Genomic DNA, 25,464 nt, shown 5'->3' with positions numbered 1-25,464 from the left:
CCGAAGTGCCTTCGCACCGGTGTGCCTTTGCACTCTCCTGCTTCTGTGTGCCTTTGCACTCTTCTTCTTCAATGTGCCTTTGCACTCTCCTGCTCAGCACTTGTGGCTGTATATTGTGGCCTGGGTAGAGCTTGGGAAACGCCCTTTGTTGTTTCCTTCACCAGCTTGGCCCAGCACTAGGGCTCTCTTATGCAGCACGATTTTACGTTTTAACGGCTGTTGCCAACAGGTCTCTACCTGTAGTTCAACCGTTGTCGTATTTAACGCGTGTAAACTAACCAGCGTTATTAAACTGTACGCTTCTATACACAACCTTCTCGGTTGAACGGCTATTACTGAATGTAATACTCTCTTTGTTTTTGCCTTTCTCTGTAGAAAGGTATTAGAAATGCTGGAAAATCGAAGAAGAATGGAAGATCGGAAAATGTCCGTGTGTGTGAGCGCGCGCGCGTGTGTGTGTGTGTGTGTGTGTGTGTGTGTGTGTGTGCGTGTGTGTGTGTGCGCACTTTTCGAAGATATTTTTACCGCTCAATTTTCTACGAGATGGCTGCATCGATTTTAACAAACTTAGGCTCGTTTGAAAGCCACTGTTGGGCCATTGATCAAGTTCGAAGATCGAATGGCTGTGACTTTTGGTTCCGGAGATATAATGGTATAAGTGACTTAACCGGCAAAACACGTTGATTTTTACCGCTCTTATACATATAAGGGTGCCAATATTTTGGGATCACCTCTAATTTCGTAAAGCGCTATTGTCCAGAAGTTTAAGCATCTCGAAAAAAGGCCTCATGTAAAATTTGAACTAAATCGGACATGCGCAAGGGGTGCTGTCCGTCGGTTAAGGTTCGAAAATTTTCGATCTTGTAAAAGCACCATAGGAGGGAGTTCATGAAATTTCCGAAATCGAAATTTTTTTTTATGCCAAAAATCTTAAAATTGCATGAAACGTCGAGATATAGTGTTATCTCAAAAAAAGTCCCAGAAAGTCGAATTAAAAAAAAAATTTTTCGAGATGATACTAAATCTCGACGTTTCATGCAATTCTAAGACTTTTGGGATAATTTTTTTTTTTCAATTTCAAAAATTTCAGTGTACTAAAAAGGGTTTTTACCATTTTTTATAAATATAAAAAATAGGTATAGAATTCGCTCAAACTTTAGAAAAATTTTCCGAGGCCCGGAGGGCCGAATGACATATACCAATCGATTCAGCTCGACGAACTGAGCAAATGTCCGTGTGTGTGTGCGTGTTGTCATCTAAGAGGTCAAGATCTCAGAGATGGCTGGACCGATTTTACTTTTTGAGTTATACGAAGTTTTATGACAAAATTTTCAGTTTTTTGACAGTATCTGTCACAATTTACCTTGAAACAGAATATATTTTTAGACTTAGATTCCGCATGATAATACCTGTCCAACAAGCCATAGATTGTTAAAATCCGTCCATTTTTAACGGAGATATCGAAATTTTTGTGTAAGCGACTTTTTTTCCTATTCCAGCAGTAGAAGTTTTGAGCGCTGTCTGACAAAGAAATGCTTGGCAGCAACATAAAACACGAATTTTTACACTGTTACAATTTTTAGACTGTATGCAGCATGATATTTTGCCTCGGACCGATTTTAGCACGGTTCGTTTTTGGCAACATAATCGTTCGAATATGCCATATGTGAACCAGATGATGGCAAAATTTTCGAGTTGAAAGCAATTCCATAATTATATTGATTTAAACTACTTACAGCAATAAATGCTGGAAGAACATAACAGCCATATACAATTCGAATCAGCTCGTCGAGATCAGTAAATGCGTGTGTAACAAATAATTTCACTCAATTTTTTTCGGAGATGACTCAACCGTTTTCTACGAACTCAGATTCATATGAAAAGTCGTATACTCCCAAACAAAGTTCCTGAATTATGTTTGGTTCCGACCTCTGGTTCCGGAACTACAGGATGATATGTAAAACGAAATTAAAACTGTGTAACTAATTTTTCTCGTAAATGGCTGAACCGATCTAAGATTCAAATTAAATCTAAGAATCATCTAAGATTCAAATGAAAAGTTTTAAGATTCAGGATTATCGGGTTAGCAGTTTTGGATAGTCGATAACCAAATAAACTTATTTCATTTTTAGTGGTAATCAGTTTTCGATTCGGATTTAATTCGCACTACGATTTCTCAAAGATGTCTACATTGATTTTAAAACATTTTGAAACAAATGTAAACTATACAGCTTCTCAGGTGAATTTGTCTGACTTCGGCTACACCGAATTTCGAATTCCGGTTCGAATCGTTTCTCAAAGCTCAATCGTTTTCTAAAAAAAACAAATCGAATTTCAGAAACAAAAGTTCAAATTTAAATAAATCCAATTTTATCCAATTCTGACTTCCGATTCTGGAAGTATAAGGTGATGAATTTCTAAAATTCAAAGCGATATAGAAGATGACAATCCCGAAAAGCTTTAAAGTTGGACTCAAAAATATTGCAACTTATTCGTCTTATGGCCATACGAATCGGTTTGGGTTATGCTGGTTCCTGAATACCGGCTCTGGAAGTACCTTTAATTACCCTAAACTCTAAAGTGGAAATAACTTCGACATATCATGGAATGTTTAATCGATTGTTACACTTGTAGATTCACATTCGATCCGATTTGCAGTTTCGACATTACAGAGTAATGAGTGATTAAAATCTCAAATTGCCACTTAAAACAACGTACATTAGTATAAATTGAAACACCGAAGAATATTCATGAAAAAAATGAATGCGGATTGATAAAAAAAGGTATCATCTCACTGCTAGGTGGATTAAGCACGTTTTTTAGATTAGCATCACTCTTCTCATACAAATAGGCAACACAAATGTCAAGCACTAGGTTGGAATGATGCCGACTGTGAGATTACAGTTGACGATGATTTTAGTCAGTCTGTCAAGGTCTTTGGACGTGACTGACAAATTGCAACTCTTGCTTTCCCAACCAAAATCAGCAGAGATGCCAGAAAAAATGTGTTTCACAGATTTTCGAAACCATTAATACTAATCGTTATAGACAAAAAATGATAAATTCGAACCAATCATTGTTCGAAAAAATTACCAGAATAGATCAGAAGACACGCCACTATAATTTCGTTGCCCATCCTTGGCATAAAGCAAAATCGGTTCAGAATACAATCAGAGCACTGAGCTGAGAGCTGCTACCCCACCCATCGTATTCACCAGACTTGACCCCTCCCGACTAACTTTTGTTTTCACCGATGGGCCACATATTGCCTGAGCAGAACTTCGATTGCTACGAAGAAGCCGAAAATTGGGTGTCTGATTGATTTGCTTCAAAAGATGAACACTTCTATTGGCGTGATACATTTAGAATAATTCTTCTTCCATAAATTACCTGAAAGGTGGTCAAGATCTATAGAAAGTAATGGTCAATATCTTGAATAACTTTTATTGTTCCATTCAAAATTAGTGTTTCATTAGAAAAAACTACAAATATCAGCCCCATGGGGTTGTTCGAACTAGAGAAGTGGAACATGACAACCAAAATTTCAAATGATCAGTATTTTCAATCAAATAGTTCAATAAGTCGTCATACTGTTTCATTGTTAATGAGCAATTGAGCTGGAAGCTTAATAAATCGATTCTTATTAGCAATACAAAGCTTTCAGTTCTCGGATGAAATTTCCAAGAAAAACGAGCACGCGAATCAAGCACACAGACTCTGTTCGCCTCGATTTGTATATGTCCTGTATCTTTGTACTTATTAGTGTTACGGATTTCGATATTTAAGTTGTTGTTTTTTTTTTTTTTTTTTTTATTCAATATTATAGTGTAATTTTAAGGCACAATGCTTAAGCTCTAAGATGCCAAGGGTATTTACTAATCTTAATTACGACTAACTTAAAACTAGAATAGTATCATTATGTAATGTAGCGGTAGCGGATTCTCGAGAAGCTATCGGTAGTGGCCGGTGAATTGAATATCGCATGAGGGTCTTCCATATGCCGTTGGCGAAGATCCATGTTGGCCGCATCCTTCGGTCCGTGTGGGTCCGCGGGAAACACCCCCAGGCTACGAAGGCCCGGCGGGTGGCCCGCATGCTGGTTTTCGACTGGGGCGGCCTTCCGTGGACGATGATGGTGATGTTACGGAAGAGAATGAAAAAAAAAAAAAAAATATTGTGGAAACGGGGTAAAAAGGGGATGTGGGAACAAAATGTTTGAAAACGATAAAGATCTAATTAGTTGCCATCGAGATGGTGAAGAGACAGGGAAGGGGTAACGAAAAAGTTAGTGACAAAAAAAGATCTTGTTAGTTCCAATGAAGATGGTGGACAGGGACGGGGATCGAGAGAATCGGGCGGATGTTAGTGTCGAACCTGTAGGTGGAGTTTATACTTTCTGAGCGAGGGATAACACATTACACTTGTATATCAATGTGTTTAAGGTACTGGTATATGAGAAGCATATATAAACTATCCCGACTCGCCAACACATCCCGAACCGGAACCTCAGGCGGTCTACCTCGGGCCCTAAGGGATTCCAGTAGCTTCGACCTGGCGTCACGATACTCTACGCACGACCACACGACATGCTCGATGTCCTGATAACCGTCGCCACAGGTGCAGAGACCGCTCTCCGCAAGCCCAACACGCCGGAGATGTGCGTTGAAGGTGTAGTGATTTGACATGAGCCGCGACATAACACGAATGAAATCGCGACTCACGTTCATCCCCCTGAACCAAGGTTTCGTCGATACCCTAGGGATAATGGAATGTAGCCATCGTCCCAGTTCGCCATTGCTCCATGAAGTTTGCCAACTTTCGAGAGTTTTCTGACGAGAGATACTGAAAAATTCATTGAAGCAGATTGGTCTTTCATAAATATCACCTTCTAATGCGCCCACCTTAGCCAATGAGTCTGCCTTTTCATTGCCTGGAATGGAACAATGCGAAGGGACCCAGACTAACGATATTAAATAAGACCGTTCAGATAAAGTTCGCAAGTGTTCCCGTATTTTCCCCAGGAAATATGGGGGATACTTTCCTGGCTTCATTGCCCGGAGAGCTTCTATTGAGCTTAGACTGTCCGTGACAATGAAGTAATGGTCTTTGGGCAAGGTTTCAATGATCTCAAGGGTGTACTGAATAGCAGCTAATTCTGCGACGTAAACTGAAGCCGGATCATTGAGTTTGTGAGAAGCGGTGATGTTTTGATTGAAGATGCCGAAGCCTGTGGACCTGTTGATGTTTGAACCGTCAGTGTAAAACACCTTTTCACAGTTGACTGTTCTAAATTTATTATAAAAAATATTTGGGGCCACTTGAGGGCGCACGTGATCCGGGATTCCACGAATTTCTTCTCTCATGGATGTGTCGAAAAACACAGTAGAATCAGAAGTATCCAAGAAATGATTGGAAACAAACGAAGAAGGATTAATATTCTGAGCCATGTAATCAAAATACAAGGACATAAAACGGGTCTGAGAATTGAGCTCGACAAGCCTTTCGAAGTTTTCAATCACCATCGGATTCAAGATGTCGCATCGGATTAGCAATCGATATGAGAGATCCCAGAATCGGTTTTTCAACGGTAAGACGCCCGCGAGCACTTCGAGACTCATCGTATGAGTCGACTGCATGCAACCTAAGGCAATACGCAAACAACGATACTGAATTCTTTCCAGCTTGATGAAATGAGTGTTCGCCGCGGATCGGAAGCAAAAGCATCCGTATTCCATCACGGACAATATCGTTGTTTGGTATAACCTGATCAGGTCTCCTGGGTGGGCACCCCACCATGATCCGGTTATTGTACGAAGAAAATTGATTCCCTGTTGGCATTTTTGTTTCAGATACCTAATGTGACATCCCCAGGTGCCTTTGGAGTCGAACCAGACCCCGAGATATTTAAATGTGAAGACCTGAGCTATGGTTTCACCCCCTAGTTGAAGCTGTAATTGTGCTGGTTCTCGCTTCCTTGAAAATACAACCAGCTCAGTTTTCTCCGTAGAGAACTCGATACCCATTTGAAGAGCCCATGTCGACAAGTTGTCGAGGGTATCTTGCAATGGTCCTTGGAGATCGGCAGCTTTGGGTCCTATAATAGACACAACGCTGTCGTCGGCAAGTTGTCTTAGCGTGCAAGATGTGTTGATACATTCATCAATGTTGTTCACGTAAAAGTTGTATAAAAGGGGGCTTAAGCATGAGCCCTGAGGAAGACCCATGTAACTGAATCGTATTGTCGACAAATCACCATGCGCGAAATACATGTATTTCTCGGACAACAGATTATACAAAAAGTTATTCAAAATTGGTGAAAGACCATGCTGATGCAACTTCTCAGATAGGATGTTTATGGAAACTGAATCAAAAGCCCCCTTGATGTCTAGGAAAACTGACGCCATTTGTTCTTTACGAGCAAATGCCATTTGAATTTCGGTTGAGAGCAACGCAAGACAATCGTTCGTTCCTTTGCCCCTGCGGAAGCCGAATTGTGTATCTGAAAGTAAGCCATTAGTCTCGACCCAATTGTCTAGACGAAACAGAATCATTTTTTCGAACAATTTCCGGATACAGGAAAGCATAGCAATCGGCCGATACGAATTGTGATCGGAGGCTGGTTTCCCTGGTTTTTGAATGGCAATAACTCTTACTTGTCTCCAGTCATGTGGGACAATATTATCCTCAAGAAGCCTATTGAATAAATTCAATAAGCGCCTTTTGGCAGAGTCAGGCAAATTTTTCAACAAGTTGAATTTGATTTTGTCTAACCCCGGAGATTTATTGTTACACGATAAAAGCGCAAGTGAGAACTCGACCATCGAAAAAGGTGTTTCGTTTCTATTTGATGAAGCGACGCGCATGATTGTCTGTTCCGGAACAGAGTCAGGACATACTTTTTAGCGAAATCGAATATCCAGCGGTTAGAATATTCATCGCTTTCGTTTGTGGTGTTTTTGTTGCGCATTCGTCGGGCTGTGTTCCAAAGAGTGCTCATTGATGTTTCTCTCGATAATCCGTCAACGAATCGACGCCAATAACCGCTTTTCTTCGCTTTAATCAAGCTTTTCATTTTAGCGTCTAATGCCGCGTAGTTTCTGAAATTATCAGGTGTTCCGTTTTTCCTAAACTCGACAAATGATGAAGTTCTCTCCGCGTTTAATTCTGAGCACTCTTTGTCCCACCACGGGTTGGGGGGACGGATGTTAGTTTTCGCGCCGGGTACACGTTTCGTCTGAGCTTGAGTCGCGGTGTCGAGAATCAAGCCAGCCAAAAACGTGTACTCTTCCTCCGGAGGAAGTTCTTGTGTTGTTTCTAGATTCTCAGATATCAAATTTGCGTAGCATTTCCAATCAATGTTTCGTGTGAGGTCATACGAAACATTGATTGTTTCCGATGGTCTTAATCCGGTGGCGATTGAAATTACGATAGGCAGATGATCGCTACCGTGGGGATCAGGGATTACCTTCCACGTGCAATCCAACCGTAGCGATGTCGAGCAAAGGGATAAGTCTAGCACACTTGGTCTTGCTGGTGGTGCAGGAATTCGTGTCATTTCTCCCGTATTCAAGATTGTCATATTGAAGTTGTCGCAGATATCATGGATCATAGTTGATCTGTTATCGTCGTGAAGACAGCCCCATCCCGTACCGTGTGAGTTAAAGTCTCCTAAAACCAACGTCGGTGCGGGAAGAAGCTCTATGATATCATTGAGCCGCCGATGCCCAACCGAGGCTCTTGGAGGAATGTAGATGGAAGCAATGCAAAGGTCCTTGCCTTTGATTGTAACATGACATGCGACAACTTCAATACCTGGTATCGAGGGGAGGTTAATGCGATAGAAAGAATAGCACTTTTTGATCCCCAAAAGTACTCCTCCATAGGAATCATCTCGATCCAGACGAATAATGTTAAAATCGTGGAAGTTTAAGGGTATTTCAGAAGTTAGCCAAGTTTCGCACAATGCAAATGCGTCACATTTCAGATTATTTACTAGAAATTTGAAAGGATCTATTTTTGGGATGATACTTCTACAATTCCACTCACTGTATAACAGTGATGGTATCCGTGACCTCGGTGGGTTTCTTAGCCATCGAAGGATACGATCGCTGAAAGAAGGGGCCATTTTGCAGTCAACTGCTTCAAGAATGTTTTAACTGTAGGAATAAAAGCCATTATCAGGCTTTTAAGAGGTTCAGAAATATTGAAAGTAGACATGATCCAGTCCACAATATCAGAGAATTTAACAAACCCAGTATTTGGTAAATTTTCTGACTGATCTTTAGGGACTTTCGGGGGTTTTGAAGTCCCAGGAAGTGATGGAAATTCTTGCTCGGAATTTAATTTTCCAAGGCCTGGAGCTTTTTTCTCTGGTTTTTTGCCATCACTACCAGTTGTTGTAATTTTTCGGAACCCATCAGAGGACATCTTCAAACCCTTACTAGGGAGGTTTTGAGAAGATTTATTTCTTCTCTTCCTAATTGATGAGCTATGAGGGACAGCCGAAGATGTACCTTCGAGGGGGTCATCATATTCGCTCTCGTCAGTTGACAAGTATGCGTAAGGATTTTCGGTAGGTGGCGTAGCACATTTCAACATTTCTGCAAAAGAGCGTTTGGAATGTTGCTTGAGTGAACGCTTCATTTTATCCTTACGCAATTTGTACACGGGACAATCAGAGAGGTCATGCGGCCCCTCCTTACAGTAGAGACACTTTTCATTGTCTCCACTGCAGGAGTTATCCGCATGACTCCCTCCACACTTTATACACCGGGATTTATTGCAACAATGGGATGCTGTATGTCCCAATTGTTTGCAATTGGTGCAGTTCATGACCCGCGGCACAAAAAGACGAACAGGTAAACGGACTCGGTCCAGGAGGACGTAATTAGGCAAAGCCGAGCCAGCGAAAGTCACCCGATACGAGTCTGATGGGATATAGGACTTAGTCCCATCCTCAGCGGTCGATACTGAACGCAATTGCTTGCAGTCCAGTATCTTAACGTTCTTGAGTAGGGGGTTTTTAAAACCGCCTGCCCCATGCTTAAGAACGTCCTCGCAAGTCAGACTCGGATCGGTGATCACGCCGTCTATCTCGACTTCGCGAGCTGGTACGTATACGCGATACTCCCGCGTGAAATTCTCACTTTGAACGATCTCATTAGCCTGTTTTGCACTGGCTAACAAGACCCTAAGCTTGTCCGGGCGTACTTTCTCAATTTTTTGTACAGTATTGTATCGCGAGGACAGGTCATTAGAAAGTCTTAGAAGGTTCAATTTTTTACCGTTGGCTTTGGTCCGGATGTAAACCGCATACGGTCCGGCCGGGAGTGCAAGCCCATCGGGATAGCTTCTAATGCGAGATTTATTGCCATCAGAAGCATCCATTTGATCATCTAGGGGAAGGTCAGGCAATTCTGTGCCTTTTGTCATGGCACGGAAATGTGTCCGTGCGGGTAAATATTAGGGGGCAGTAAAAATCTAATGGTACTGAACAACAGGGAAAAAGAAAAAAAAAATACTTAGCTTTAGCTCTCGAAGGGTGATCGGCCGACAAGGCCCGGTCCTAGGCAACCGGTGAATATTCCAGTTCAATAAAGTGCAAAAAACCTCTTTGAGGAAAAAGCACTTTGTTTTTAGTCTCTCACTACACTGTCCAATGAAACCAATCCTTTTATCACTATATATATTTATCACTGTTTCTAATGTACAACGATATATACGCAGCGCCCAGCGCTGGCGCTGGCTAACGGTACCACACGCAGTGCTGCTTTACACAAGCTCACAGTCGGCCTTGAGAACGGATTAATTAGAACTATCACTCGACCGCACTGATGCAGACAATAGAATACGGAATGACCTTGATAACGGAATAAAACAATTCACCACGCGATTGGAGAAAGCAGAATTTACGTCCGATCGATCCGATAGTCACGGCACGAATGAAGTTGTTGTTTTCTTTTATCTTAGAAAAAGAATGAAAATTGGGTGCTGTGTTGTTATTCTACGTGAAGTAGAATTATTCTAAAGGTATGTAATGTTAATTAAAACAAAAGTACTTAGAAACATCAGAAATTTTCCACTAAAACTAGTCCAACGGGTCTCCAACTCTTCATATTAAAAACGGCTCAACAATGGACCTCTGTCTGCCGGGTTTGTTGAACGAAAAAAATGGTACTCGGTTCAACGGTCTGTTTCAAAATCGGCTAACGAAGGTCCTGTGTTGGCCTCCCGTTGAACGACCAACGATGGACAACCGTTGAGCTTATTTTTTCTAAGAGGACTGTTTCAAAATAGGCAAACGAAAGTCCCGAATCGGCCTCCCGTTGGACGATTTATTGAACATTCATCGGACCACCGGTTCAATGTATTTTTTCTCTACATTGTTTTTTAGAGGGATGTTTAACGTGAATCTGAAACGTTAGCTATGATTAGAGATGTCGAATAATAACCCAGATTATCGATTACAATTTAATCGAATAGTTTGAAAGTTCAAAATGATTATTGAATAATCTAGTAATTAGAGAAAAAAACCGAAATGCCACTGTCATAACAACTTTCAGACAATACAGTGATCCCTATTGAAAAAAAACCTCCTAATAATACACCAGTTAGGTTCAAGTGTTACAACATTGAATATTCAAAATCACACAATCGAAAAATGTACTATTTTCACAACTTCACATGGTAGAGTTTTACGTAAATCTAAATATTCTGCTCAGCTCATTGTTTCTGAATTGTGGAATTTGAAGTTAATGATAATCTTCCATCTTACAAATCAAAATATGTTATTAGTGGAATTTATCGCGAATTAAACAGAAAAGAGATACATACCTTCTTTACCATTCCAGTTCGTAATTATAAAAATGTTTCAATTTTGTAACGGAAAGTGATATAATCGATGGCACTGAGATGCGATGTTTTCACCACGTTATTCGTCCCTTTATATATTATTCGCCTTTGCTTAGGCAATATATGCAATGTTTTTTTTGGTGACTATGCTGGTCGCATTGCGTGGAGTTATTGTGCAATTGAGCAATTTATTCACCGGTGAGGATAAACTAAATAAATCTAGAGACCTTACAAGAAGGAGTAGCTTGATACTGGAGGTGGCGTCTTCATTGCAATCAATGTCTATTTTGATTTCTGCGAAATTAAAACAAATAAACACAAGAAAATTGAACATGTTTGGATCAAAGCAGTTATATTCACCTGAAAATGCTAAGAAACCACTGTTCTTTCAAACCGTAGAACATATTACGATGGGGGTAAAACGCACCCCCGAGGCAAAATGCACCTCTTGCTTTGATGAAACTGAAAGTCTGCCATGACAGTAGATTACTATAAAATTTTAGTAGCAATAGTTCAACCATGTCTGGAAAAATAACTAAAAATCAATAATGTTGATCAACAATTTTATGGAAAAATCGTCAAAACTATCGTTCCATGATTTTGGGGGTAAAATGGCCCGAGTTTTGTAGGGCAAAATGCTTATGAATTCGCTTACAAAAGCTATGCATTAGTTATCAATTTAAAGGATAATAGTAAGCAACCTTCCATCTGGAAAATATTTCATCCACGAAAATGCTAAAACTCTCTTTAGATAAGACGAAGAAGCTTTATAAGAGTGCATTTTGCGCCATTGTTGTCATGTGTTTCGCTCCGTTGTCTTGATGGATGTTCACCCGTTGTTTAAGATCATCCTGCCTCTAGATACCTGTGACTCTGCGTAATTTAAAAAGGATATTTTTCATCGATTTGTTTTTAGTCTTTGTTAAGACGTAGAGCCGTCTTGAGCTAGTTTTAATATGATCAGTATCTAACGGGGAAACAGATTGGAAAACTGACATATGACCACAATGATGTAATGAAAACCGCGAAAATGTTACCGCAAAGACGGGACACGAACCCGTAGCTAACTCCTAACAGGGGAAATTGTTTTACCAATTAAACTACCCTGCATATGAAAACACGTGAAGAGAGAGTTCAATTGATTGGACGCAACTAAGCATGCTTCGCTGTACTTAGCCACCACGGTATTCACTTACAGTCCCGTATCGACTAAGGGTTCGAGTCCCGTCTCTGCGGTAACATTTTCGCGGTTTTCATTACATCATTGTGTTCACATGTCGGTTTTCCAATCTGTTTCCCCGTTAGATACTGATCATATTAATATTTTTAATGTTTTCTACGATCGTATGTATGTGAAGCATTGATGACGGGAGGTAGTCACACATGAAACTTTCACGTTTTTTTTTCTTTAGTTAAGATACAGAAACATTTCCTTAGGGGGTGCGCTTTCTCCCATCTACCTCTAGTATAGAAGCTTCCTTAAATTATATATGTTTTACGAACGTTCATATAAACTTGGAAAATCAATTGTGAAATTAGTTAAAATAATAACCTAAAACATAGTTATGTTTATAAATATATGACCGTATAAAAGACGTATTATGAAAATTATTTAAAAAAATCTCAGTTAGTAGCGTCTGCTTTATTTAAAGCGATTATGTAACTGATACAAAGCTCATGCATCCATCCCATTACTCATGGAAACTATCACGTAAAGTAAACAAGAATTGAATTGATGTTTGCAAACACTTGACAAACATAATTTCGAATGAATAAGTTTCACATTTGATTTTCAAAACAACAGCTCGTAACAAAAACATAGATCTTCAAAAATATTCTGCACATGAATCAATGATAATGCTACATATTGTAAAATTCATCGTTTGTGTTTTTGTATATTGAAAATCGATAACCAACTGTATTTTTATGGTGAAACATGTATTTGTACACCTGAAATTTTCAAACGTAGAAATAACAGTCTATTCTTTTTCATGAGAAACATCGCAATGGTGTTTAAAATCTGCATAATAATGTTGAAACAATTTTATAAATTTTAATAGTTTTTTGATCGAATTGATGTTTCAATGAACCTGTAAAATCTAGAAAAGATTTTTTTCTATTTTCCAATATGCCATCGATGGTAACAGTGTTTTTAATAAACGCAACGTAATGATATATTATCTGAATAACAGGAAACATAAACATGCGAATAGCTCAGAAAAAAATGTTTTACGTTTTGTTTTTGGTAAATAAAACTAGTAGAATTAAACTACAAAACAGTAAAGTCATTCATCTCAGCGTTCTAATAATTTTGGTATGCCCATGTGATTTAGTTGCCTATAATCTATAAAAAATCTTATTATTATATTTCATTTCTACAGTTTGACTTACGTCATTCACATCTCTGCTTCGATGACAAAACACGAAATATTTCATGTTGAACGCAAAATCGAATCCATTGTTGACGTATTAGAGCTGCAAATTGTCAGTCATGTAAATGACCTTGACAGACTGACTAAAATCATCGTCAACTGTAATCGGTACGATCAAAGTGTCTGTCAAATGAGATACTCGATAGTTCAATGACCAAGTAGAAGTCTACTCAGTCAAAGGCAGGTAACGCATTCTATTCTCTCTCTCATTCTCCTATTTCCTGTTGACGTACAAAAATTTCATGAGATTACTAACATAAACATAAATTGATAAAGTTCATTGTTCTTTGTAAAAAGTCATTGGATTTCGTAGTTTATTGGTGTACATGAATTTAATTCAATGTTTATGCTGCTTGATTAATATTTAATCACACCGTAATCAAGCAGTGACAGGAGAAATGAAGATAATATCAATCGCATTGACAATCAATGAGCGTCCTGGTGAGTATAATATCAAGAGAATTTAAGTTATGACAGATCGGCTCTCAGACACTCAATATATGACGATTGGTAGAGCCTGGTTGGCAGCACTCCAGTGACAAAAACTTTCCAATCTTCGTCGTGCAAAGTTGCTCGTTGATAGTGACATTTAGCAGCTCTGATTACCGGATCTTTTAGAAACCGGAAAAAGTCAAGTTTGGATAGAAATGCTTAGTGCGACCGCAGTGTGGAACACAACACTTCATTCTTCTCGTAAAACTAAACACACTTTCGAATTTACACTAATTTGACTAATCTTTTTTGGTTACACTTTAATTCACTAAAAAGAAAAACGGCTTTATATTGATCTTAATTACACAGTGCTGCCACTGTAAAGATTTATTACAAATGAGATTGAAAAAAAAAGTAAAACATTCTCTAAAAATTTTCATTTTCATTGGTGAGCTAAAATTATACATTTTAATAAATTTGTTTTCTGATTTTCTTTATACTTGGCATCATTGCTCGGATACCTTGCAAAAGTTTTTTCTTTTCACAATGTGTGGGCAGCAACATCAAAATCAGCCAATCAGAAACTGGTCCATTTTGGAACAAAAGCAGCCCCCCAGTTGTCAGGTCTTGTTTTAGATCACCATCAGTGTCTGTACGACCATATTTAAATTCAGCAAACCAATAACCCATAGTTCTTTTCGCAGAAACAGAGTCCGGATCACACTTTTAAAGCCATTTCTGAGGTTGTACAGTATTTTTTCATCAAGAAGCAATGATAAATTAATACACGAAATTGGTTTGAAAATGACAAAAGTATCCTCTTTTATGTGGCTGACTCATTTTTCTGAATAATAAAAATGTCATGAAATTTCATACATAGTTTTTTTTAAAGTTGGTACTTCATAAACGCCAAATGAATTTGACAAGGATAGAAAAATCTGTGTGTCAGTCAAACGACTTATTGAGTTGAGTATTGACTTTTGGCTCAAGTGGAACGTTTGCCTGATTGCTGGAAAATTATTCACGAATTTCCCAATGGTTTGTTCATATCTTAAGTAACATGACATGAAAATGCAAATTTAAATGTTGATGTTTCGGTCAAATCTAAAGAGAAGAAAACAAAATCGAATCATTTTATTTCTTCTGAAAGATAAATCGATTGCTCGATAATACCCGTATTCAGTAAATTGCAGCCTTACATAATCGAGACATGTATGTCTGTAATTCAGTAGGTGCGATTTTTATGTGCGAAATTAGTATTCAGTTTGCAACAAACGGTAACTCACTTTAAATGCGCTCTTTATTTTGTTATGAGATAGTTTGCAACAGATCCTACGCATAAAATTACAAAAATAAATACAGAAATACAATTGCCCAGATGACCGATATTTTAATCATGGTTTTCTCTAGAAAAATCAATAACGTTAGGTTTAGTTTGTTGACAATACTGTTGAAACAATTCATATTTAACCGATAAACTGGCGGATTGCGACCTTTCAATTGGCATTAAATTCATTGGCACATGAAACAATTGGCAAAACCAACTTCCGAACGAAATCGAAATTTTCGGAAACATTTGAAATTCCACCAAGTATAAAATCACTAGCACGCAAAATGTATGGTGTTAGGCTCATAAAACTAAGCATTTTTATCGCTTGGTTAACAGCAAATTAGGAACGTCGCTACTGGCGTCGTGATTAAGTACGCGATGTGTTTTTTCTGTCTGCGTCGTTCGTATTTTCTTGCTCCGACGGTGGATAATTTCGCGCTTGGTGGCACTTTTGGTTGACGATTGACGATGTGTGTTGTGTCGACGATTTGAGCGACATTCTGAGGAGGAGGAGGAGGAAGCCAACGTTTTGTGACATACTCGGAATTATTCACGGCAGTGGAAATTATAAACAACTCGGGTTTGTATGGCGATTACCGTCGGTGCAGTGTGAGAGCTATGGTAGGAGTTTGTCATTAAGAGTACTATCAGCTATTGTGGAAACAGTTGAAGTCGTATTCGGTGGAGCATCTTCCTCCGGTAGCCCTCTAAGAAAGGAAGCATGGAAGTAGGATAATGGAAATTAAGCTCATCGCCGAGTTTTGACTTCCTTCAGTGGAGTGGTGGGTGCCGCCACATCGTCAACCGGCGTGAAGTGTCCTCGAAAGTTTGATATGATTTCAGTTGATGCTTTTATTCGCGATGAATCGGTCGGTTCTCAGCGGTTGCGCGTTTAAAAAAATCTAAGATATTGGACGATCAACCAACTCGAAGCCAGTCGAAAAGGACTACAAGATCAGCGGCAATAATTTCAATGAAGTGCTAAAAAATCCAAGAAACTATGAGTACTGGCGGTGTTTACGTGAAGGCTTACAGTAACAATTGGCTGTCACAGTTCGGTTTGTACAAGTGAGATCTGTTTTTTTTCTAATTCAAAGCTGAGATTAAATATGTTCGAAACGTTATATTTTGGTCAACTTCGTTTGACATTCATGTATCTATTAATACTTAGATTCTCTGGAAAAACGACGTGAGTTATTCTCGAATAAATCTATGTTCAAGTGTTTCTGATGGAAGCATATACAGATTCAAACTATGTTGAATGTGTAGACTGAACTTCCGACTGTCGCTTTCTATCCTCTAACATTCTCAGTGAATTCATGCAGTGATTTGATGCACATCTTTAGCGATAATTGGAACGACCTGTACAATCTCGGCATTTTGTTTAAACAATGATTCATCGGACTAACTGAGTTAGATTTGATAAATAAAAGAACGTCAGGTAATGGTTTCGTTTTAAATGGTGACTGCCGATGAAAAGTAAATACGTCTCGATCCTAAACTATCGAAAAAAACGTAATCGTTATGTTGCTTGTGCTGGAATAATGGTCTCAATTTTCAGAAATATCTTTCAATAGAATATTTTGATAGAATACATAATAGTTTCCTTCTGCAATTTAACACGAAGCATAATATTTGTGAATGTTTGGATTTGAAATTGATAGATGAATATCAAGATTTGAAATCATCGGGGTTATCTTGGTAGAAAATTAGACCTTCGTCATCTACCAAAATAAATCCTGATATTTCCCTCATACGGCTTATAAATTGATGCGTTTAAGTCGAACAGATTGACAGACTACACGAAAATACTAGGCGTTTGTGAAATTCGGTTAAGACATCTCCGAGAAAATGAAGTGAGTTTCATTTCAGGAGATTTCGACTACTCTGTCCGGTATTTCCGAAGATTGTTATCAAATTTGTGTACCATGAACTAAATAGACGTGCACCATTTTAAAACTATACGGCTAGTTGGTCATTTTTCAGCACTATGGAGAGAAACACGCTCTTGAAATTGAAGTTTTAATACCGATAAGTTAGTAATTCCAGAACCGGAAGTTGATTGATGATAAATAGAGTTCTGTGAGATTATAAGATTATAAGTTTCTGAGAAAATCGAATGCATTGTTTTTGACGTGAATACTTTACTATGAAGCGTCTTTTCAAAATTTCCTCTGTGGAAGAATGGGTAGAACTTAATCATGAAAATCTCGAGTTTGACTAAACGAAACAACATAATTCTTTCTCAATGCTCCACACGGATACAAATCCATTGCCGGTACCATGATTAACACTCAAACGCTCGGGTAGGGATTTTCATCGAATCTATTTTTTCAAAAAATCATAACTCTTGATACAGTTGACCAATTTTCATGCGTCCAGTGTCAAAAAAAATCAGATTTTCTTCTAGTCCATGCTGACTAATGCGGAACCGCAGCGGTCCAAACACACCGGAGTTATTCCAGATCGCGTTGAGGTATGTCTGTTCTGCCGTTAGAAGTTTAAGTAGAATTTAACTGATTTCGGCTACACTGATTTTAGAATTCCGGTTCCAGTATCGAATCGTTTCTCAAAGCTCAATCATTTTCTCAAAAAAGCTAAATCGACTTCAAAAACAAAAATTCAAATTAAAGGACTTGTGGTTCTATACAAAATTGGTTAATTTTATCCTATTCTGGAATTTCAGGATGATGAGTTTTTAAAATTCATACAGATATAGAAGATGGAATGAATGTATGGCCATATGAATCAGTTTGGGTTACGCTAGTTCCAGAATACCGGCTCTGGAAGTACCATAAATAAAGACGAAAAACTTTAAAGTGGAACTTACTTTGACATCTCATGGAATGTTCAATCGATTGTCACACGTTAAGATTGAAATTCGATACTATTTGCAGTTTCGACATTACAGGGTAATGAGTGATTAAAATTTCAATTTGCCGCTCAAAACGACGATAATTAGAATAGTGACATGAGAACTAAGACACCGAAGAATACCCATGCAAAAAACATATGTGGATTGATAAAAACCCTTCTTAATCCACCTAGTGGTGTGATAATGCCTTTCTCTTCTTTCATAACAGTCTCATGAAAATATGTTTCATACTTTTATTAAATAAATTTAGATACTAATTTTGACACCAATTGATTCAGATTGATTCGAGTAGTTCACAAAAGCATGCTTCAGTGTTTATGTCACACAGTCAGCATCATTTTTCCAAACTAGTGCTTGACATTTGCATTGCCTATTTGTATGAGAAGAGTGATGCTAATCTAAAAAAAACCTTCTTAGTCCACTTAGTGGAATTTTCATATATCTTGAAAAATCACCATAGGGGGGAGTACATGAAATTTTCGAAATCGAAAAAAAATTTTTGATGCCAAAAGGCTTAGAATTGCATGAAACGACGAGATTTAGTGTCATCTCGAAAAAATTTTTTTTTGAAAATATCGACTTTTTGAGACTTAGAAAAAATATGAAAAGTCCCAGAAAGTTGATTTTTTCTAAAAAATTTTTTATTTATATGATACTAAATTTCGATGTTTTATGCAGTTTTAAGAGTTTTGGCATCAAAAAAAATTTTCGATTTTAGAAATTTCATGTATTCTCCCCTATGGTGGTTTTTCAAGATCGAAAATTGTCAAACCTTTACCATCGGGTAGCACCCCTTAAGCATGTCCGATTTAGGTCAAATTTTGCATGAAGGCTTTTTTCGAGGTGCTTAAACTTTTGAGCACTAGAACTTAACGAAAATAGAGGTGATCCCAAAATTTTGGCACCCTTATATATATAAGAGCGGTAAAAATCAACGTGTTTTGTCGGTTACGTCACTTATACAATCATATATCCGGAACCAAAAGTCACAGCCATTTGATCTTCGAACTTGATCAATGGCCCGACAGTAGCTTTCAAACGAGTCCAAGTTTGTTAAAATCGGTTCAGCCATCTCTGAGAAATTTGAGCGCGTTCAAATATCTTCGAAAAGTGCACACACACAGACATTTTCCGATCTCGTCGAACTGAGTCGAATGGTATATAACACTTTGGGTCTCCGAGGCTCCGTTCGAAAGTCGTTTTTTTCAGCAATTCTAATACCTTTCTATAGAGAAAGGCGAAAAGGTATCATCTCACTGCTCTGTGGATTAATCACTTTTTTTTTAATTTGGCTCACAACTAATTCAATTTATAGATTATGTTAGTTGCTGGCCAAACAAATTGAGTTTAAGCTATACCGGTTGCCAGTTCCCGGTTCCGAGCGACAATGCAAAATTATCATATAACTTATTTCATTGTATTTTGACGATTTGGAAGTGCTAAATAAAATACAAGTTATTTTGCAACGATGCGGATTTTCTTCAGTTCATTGAAAAATGAATTTTATTCTGTGGAAAACTTAGAAAACTTTACAACACTTTAGCACTGGCAAATTGGCAAAATACAACGAAATCGGTTATATTAAATTTGTTGATTTTCCATGAATAGCAAAAAAAGCTTTTCCAAAAATGTGTCCGAATGTAATCCTTTTAGCCAGCATAAGGATTATATGAAAAAAAAATCATATCATTGCATTGGGATCGATCACGAAAACACACATTTATCTGACATAATTTCGAAAACACTCGGAAAATCCTCCCAATTTTCCAGCCATTTTCACCCTGCATATAGATAAAAGTTTTTCAAAGGTCTGTATGTTTTTGGTTTCGGCATTTTTTTCAAATTTTCCATCGAAAATATCCTAAAACCACATGCGCGCACGATGACCTAAGGAGTTTTTTATACACTATTCATAGTTCATAGATTTTCAATATTTTGAAGAAAGAATAAGAATTGATATTCGACTAAATTTCCATGCAAATGATACTTTGGTTTTGTCTTGTCGTAGGGAAATGAGTGACGTTGGCATCGATACTCTCTTTTGTTGAAGTTGATGACGAAAATGCATCCGCTCCCTCTGAGTTTGTGTTTAATGCGATCATTTGTGAATGAGACAGCAAAAAACGAAGATCAGGCCGCTGGATTGTATTTTATCATTGAAAATACGAGATAATTCAAAGCTCGGGTAATTACACCAGCATGATATGGGTTTATTAGGTTTTCATGAACTGAATGTAGTGTTTTTCATGCCCCGATGAAAAACAGACTAGAAAAATATAGAGAAATGAAGTGATAGTGAAATCAGAAAATAAGGAATTTTCCAAAGCCCTCGAGTCTGTACTCTTACTCTTACTCTTTCAGTCGTTAGACCAAGCGGGTCTCTGCTGTACATAGGAGGTATACCATACCCGGCCCACCGTAACCGCCCGACCTTGGCTGCGAGTTTCCAAGAAATTCGAGTTAATCCCCAATAATCGAACAACGCACGTCACTTGATCCATCGCTGCCTTGAGCAATCGTATCAGTTTGTCTGGGAATCCGTGATTTCAGTGATTGAAATACTGAATACAACACTCATCAGCATAGTATTTTAGGACAATTAGTTTGAAGCACGATTTCATTTCGATAACATAATTGTTATTCGTTCGATTGTAACGTGTTAAACCTTATATTGGAAATTCTGCATTATCTTCGAGTTCAAAGTGAAAACCCATACATTTTTATAACTACATTGAATGTAACTGTCTTCAACTATAACCACCGAAAACATGAAATTATTTGAGAGCAAGTCGAAAACAAAGAGTCGATGGAGAAATATTTAATCATTTGTAACATAGAGCGCAGCGATTTTCATAGCAAGGTACCTGAAAACGATTTTTTCAAGGAAGTCGCGATGTTGCAAACATTTTTGCACGCGTTCGATCCGATCGTTGTGAACGTTGTGGTAAAGTGATGGAAGCCTTAGAAAAAGAGTCCGTATCCCAAAATACTGCGTACTAAGGCGACGTAAACTGTTCCTGGTATTGTGTTTTACAAGTCCTAAAACTGCATAAGCATTTGCCGTAACTGAAGGGAATCTATCGTTGCATACATTACTTCAGACGAAGACTGTTCTCTGCATAGGCCATTCACGAAAAGTACAAAACTGGTTGTCCTCCTGTGTCAAAAAGGTGTTATGCTGAGAGGATCAGAGAATAGATTCTAGACGGAAATCTATTCTGCCTTAATTTTTCTATTGTGTTTTGCCGCGAATACAACGTTTTTGTCAATAAAAATGCCTTACTATTCACTGTACGGGGCCAGGCATCAATTACAAAATGCAAAACTAGTCGAGTAACCTTTTCATGTCATAATTTTAAACGATAACAACTCATTCACTTATTGATGGATTTTTAATTTAACAGCCGATCGATTCGGAACGTTTAACTTAAATATGTTTAGCTTAAATAGCATACTATTGAAAAATTGGTTTGAATCGACCTATGTTTGCACGAACCAATCACAGCAAGCCATAATGATGTCATCCTTTTGATTTCTCTCACACGGCCGACGGTTTCGATCGTTTCTTCACACCGAATTTCATTCAGTAGCAGTTCTGTTCCGATCGCTGTAGGGAGGATTCACGTTATACATGGAAAAGTATCGCTCTGTTCTTCACAGTATTAATCTTCGCACAATACGGAATCTATAAATATATGCTATGTCACAATTTCCACTCTAGTCGGTGGCTTCCTGAGAACGAAATAGGTAGCTTGTCTAGTAAGTGGATGACAAAACTGAGTTACACTCCTTCGTAGAAATAAGCTTAATAAAACAAAACCAATAAGGTTAATACAGCAAAACAAAGCTAATTCACTGTACTACACTGTACAAATAATTACCCTTCGTTTCTAATGAAAATTCGCACTTTCTTCTTGATTCCTCCCATTAAACGCTACACACCTCCGGAGTCAACTTATTTGGCATATTTGTTTCATATTTTGGTCATCTGAGTCGCATCCCAAGCCGTTTATCCACTCTTCTCAAGCTTCCGCTTCATTATTTCCCAATATTTCTCGATGGACCGGAGCTGCGAGCTGCTTGGCGGATTTATGTTTTTATCGATGAAATCTACGTTAGTATCGCGGTACTTCCCGGCTGTAGTGGCAACTTGTCAAATCTGGCCAACACTTCACGGGACCTTTACGGGCTTTAATAAAAGATAGTACGCAGTTCTTGCGGCATTCTTTCTTGTACAGATTCGAGTCCAAGAACAAGTGGTTTTTGCTCCGCAGCTGCATATCCCTTGCCAAATCATCAGTTTTTTTGACAAATTCATCCATAAAAGCAAACTTAAACTTCGCAGAAACATCTTCTCGTCGCCGTCGTTATTTCACGGGATTTTTATTGCGGACCACTTTGGATTATCAAAGTGGTTGTGCAAATTTTTTTCTCTGTTTTTGACTTCCATCTGGAATATGTTTTGACTCACTGCACGAAACACCGTGAAATTAATACCACAGAAAGTGGGTGCTTATGTAAACAAACAACTGTAAAAGAATTCTTGCAATAAGTGATTCCGGATTCTAACTGGACAGAACTTAGGCGTGGGTGCAAATACTTCACAATCACAGGCACAACTAACAAACGCTAAAACCAACAGTTTATCATTTTAGTTTATCCAAAAATTTATCGGTTGCATACCATTTTCAGACAAAGAAAGCGCTCAACTTTCCGAATAAATTGTAGTAGAAGAAGTATTGATTTGGCGGCTCATATGTAGTTGTGGTTTAAAATGAAAAAGATTCGTTTGTATCGACACAATCAATAAGGATGAGTACTAGAAAAATTGTCTGCGAAAGTGGTTTGTACCATTCATCAGAGACCGAGACTCTTCCGATCTGATTTGGCCATTAGTCACAATGCGAAATCCGCCCTGAAATCATATAATGTACAAGAGGTCAAATACGTGCCATAAATAGCCAATTGACCAAACTGTCCAGAGCTATGCCCACTAGCGATTTACTAGGCTCTAGTTAAGCGAAAACTCTTTGAAACTAAGAATAAAGCAAATTGCACCGATAATTTCAAGACAAGATGGAGAATCGTCACCGCGGGCGTAACAGAAGATTCCGTACGGAATTTAATGGCGGGTATACCACAGAAACTGTGAAAATTTCACAGAAAAAGAATCATCTTAATCAACTGTGTCTAATGTATTTTTAGTATTGTCAGTGCTATGTTGTATTATCTTTTCTGAATATTTGAACCTTTTGAAGATTTTCAACTAATTCTTCTTTGTTGTTTCAGATACCAATCGCCACATGAAGTTTCCCGTCATGTTTCTTACCGGCATCGAAAGATATCTTTGTATGGAATTCTTGCTATGGCATTCGTTATCTTCTTCATTCTATTTATCATCGTCAATAACTCGGAGTCCAGCAGGCGGCAGCTAATAGCGGAAAGTTTTTCCAACGAAACCAGCATTGAGTCCAGTATGGCTCACTCCATACTGACGACACCATTCTCTGCTAATGAAATCAATTCGCTGCACCAACAATCCATTGACGGCCGCAATGAGTCAAAAGAAGTGGCTGAAGCTGTTGTACAGCGCAGATTGCACCGGTTGGATTCCGAAGCACCAACCTTAGAAAAGAACGATAATTTGGTACTTTTTCCAAGTGCATATCTCAAGCCACCAAAACTGGGTAGCGTGCGGAAATTTTCAGACGTTTCGCCTTTAGCAGATAATTTCCAAGCTGCCTCACTTGACACTCCACGCCCGTTTAGAATTCCTAAAATTATCGAAGCAGCGATTCCGTCAGGATTCACAAAACAGAATCGGTCCTATGCTGGAGATGACTTCAAAGGCTTGAACCCGACTAGACAACGAAACCACCGTGGATTGGTGAACAACATTCAGGACGTGCTCAAACAACTTTCGTCTACAAAAAATCAAAATCTTAGGTACATCCCGCAGCTTGAACAGCACCCATCAGAATTCAGCAATCCAATGTATAGGAATCACAAAGTGAAGTTCACCGGAATTTATCGTCATCCGAGAAAGAACGGAGATATCACAACACTTTTCGGCGATGCATCGAAGCAACACGAACTCCGTGTCTCGAAACCACAGATCATCAACAGTCAGCTCAGTGTTCCCAGTGTGTACATGCCTGATCCTCTGTACAATTTCCGTCCAGCAAATCCAAGTGATATCAACTTGCTTGCCACCAATCAGTTCAGATTCGCACCCGAAAAGAAACCCAGCACAGAAGAGAAACCTCCCCGGGGAATGCCGTTTTCAATCATGCTAGATATTCAACCGATGACTGACGGAAGTTTCAGCTTTCGACGCCCGACCACCAGAAAAAGACCAACTCCGAATTATTCTAGCATTAACTTTCACCCGTACTTCAACAACCACCATTTTGCACAGATAAAGCATGCAGTTCCGAACCAACAGTACCCAATGGAGGACAGCTATTTTCGCAGTTCAACGAGCCGTCACCGCTCCTCGCATTCGTCTTACCATTCCACTATGAAACCGGGAAAATTGATGGTTCATTTAAATCTCTATCCCAGGACAGCATCCTCGGAAGCAGATCGTAAGTACGAACCGGATCAGAGCGATTATGACATCAATCGGCTTAGTCTCCCCGGAGGCGATACTCTTCCGGACCCAGAACGTAACAAGGCTGATTCCACGATAGAACCTCCACGAAACTACCTCGAGGTGTTCCCGTACGAATTGTTCAATACTAGTAGTACGACCACTACCAGTCTTCCGCCGGTTCCAGTCACACGTCGGCTTCCGAAAGTCAACGTGGAAACTTTTAGGTCGCTAGAAATACCTGCGAATAGTACGACGGTTGATCCGATTTTCCATCAGCATGTTGGAAGAAAACACGTTCAGCAAAGCCCAAACTTGCCCATCGAAGCACGATCATTTGAAAGTCCAATTGAAGATCATTCCAGAAAGTTGAACGTCCTGAGTTTCAATGCAAATGATGCTGTCTGAATCAAATTATTAGTATTATTATTACCATAACTATGACATATTATTTATTTACTTAGATAAGAGACCTTATTTGCTTTGGCAATGATTCGTCCTAGCTGTTGTTTTAGAATGCAATCAGTAGTCTTGTGATGTATTATTAGAGTTTTATAAAATCAAAAAGAGTTGCAAAAATTCTTTTTTGTTATTTTACTACCACTTAAGGTTGTCTTTCATGAGCCCATGATTATGTTAAAATTGTCGCTGCAGCACTAATCTGTAATTCGTTGGACTGTCCAGCGTAGCGAAGATTCCGACCGAAGACAGTTGAACTGTCTGTTACTATTCGTGAATTGATAAAACAGTCACGTACCCAGAGGGGGGGCCCGAGGGGCCCTGGCCCTTCCCGAAATCAAAAACTTATGTATACATATTTAGAAGGTCTCAGACATGTGTTAAAGAAATAACAAGACAGTAAACGTAAAGAAATGTAACAGTTCCAGTAGAAAAGTTTAAAGTGTATGTTAAAAACACCCATAAAAGGTACACCAAGAATTAGGTACATAAT

At 38.6% G+C, this 25,464-nt stretch overlaps 1 protein-coding gene across 1 annotated transcript; it reads left to right on the top strand.

The window, feature by feature from the left end:
* Nucleotides 1-16,045: 16,045 nt before the first annotated feature.
* Nucleotides 16,046-25,045, top strand: LOC131439195 (uncharacterized). The gene is made up of 2 exons (XM_058609929.1): nt 16,046-16,113; nt 23,210-25,045. The coding sequence occupies exons 1-2, from the start codon at nt 16,046-16,048 to the stop codon at nt 24,918-24,920; spliced, it is 1,779 nt and encodes a 592-aa protein (XP_058465912.1). The 3' UTR covers nt 24,921-25,045.
* Nucleotides 25,046-25,464: the final 419 nt, after the last annotated feature.

This window comes from Malaya genurostris, chromosome 3 (genome assembly GCF_030247185.1).
Source record: "Malaya genurostris strain Urasoe2022 chromosome 3, Malgen_1.1, whole genome shotgun sequence".
NCBI lineage: Eukaryota > Metazoa > Arthropoda > Insecta > Diptera > Culicidae > Malaya > Malaya genurostris.
This window is presented reverse-complemented; position numbering and strand designations above follow the sequence as displayed.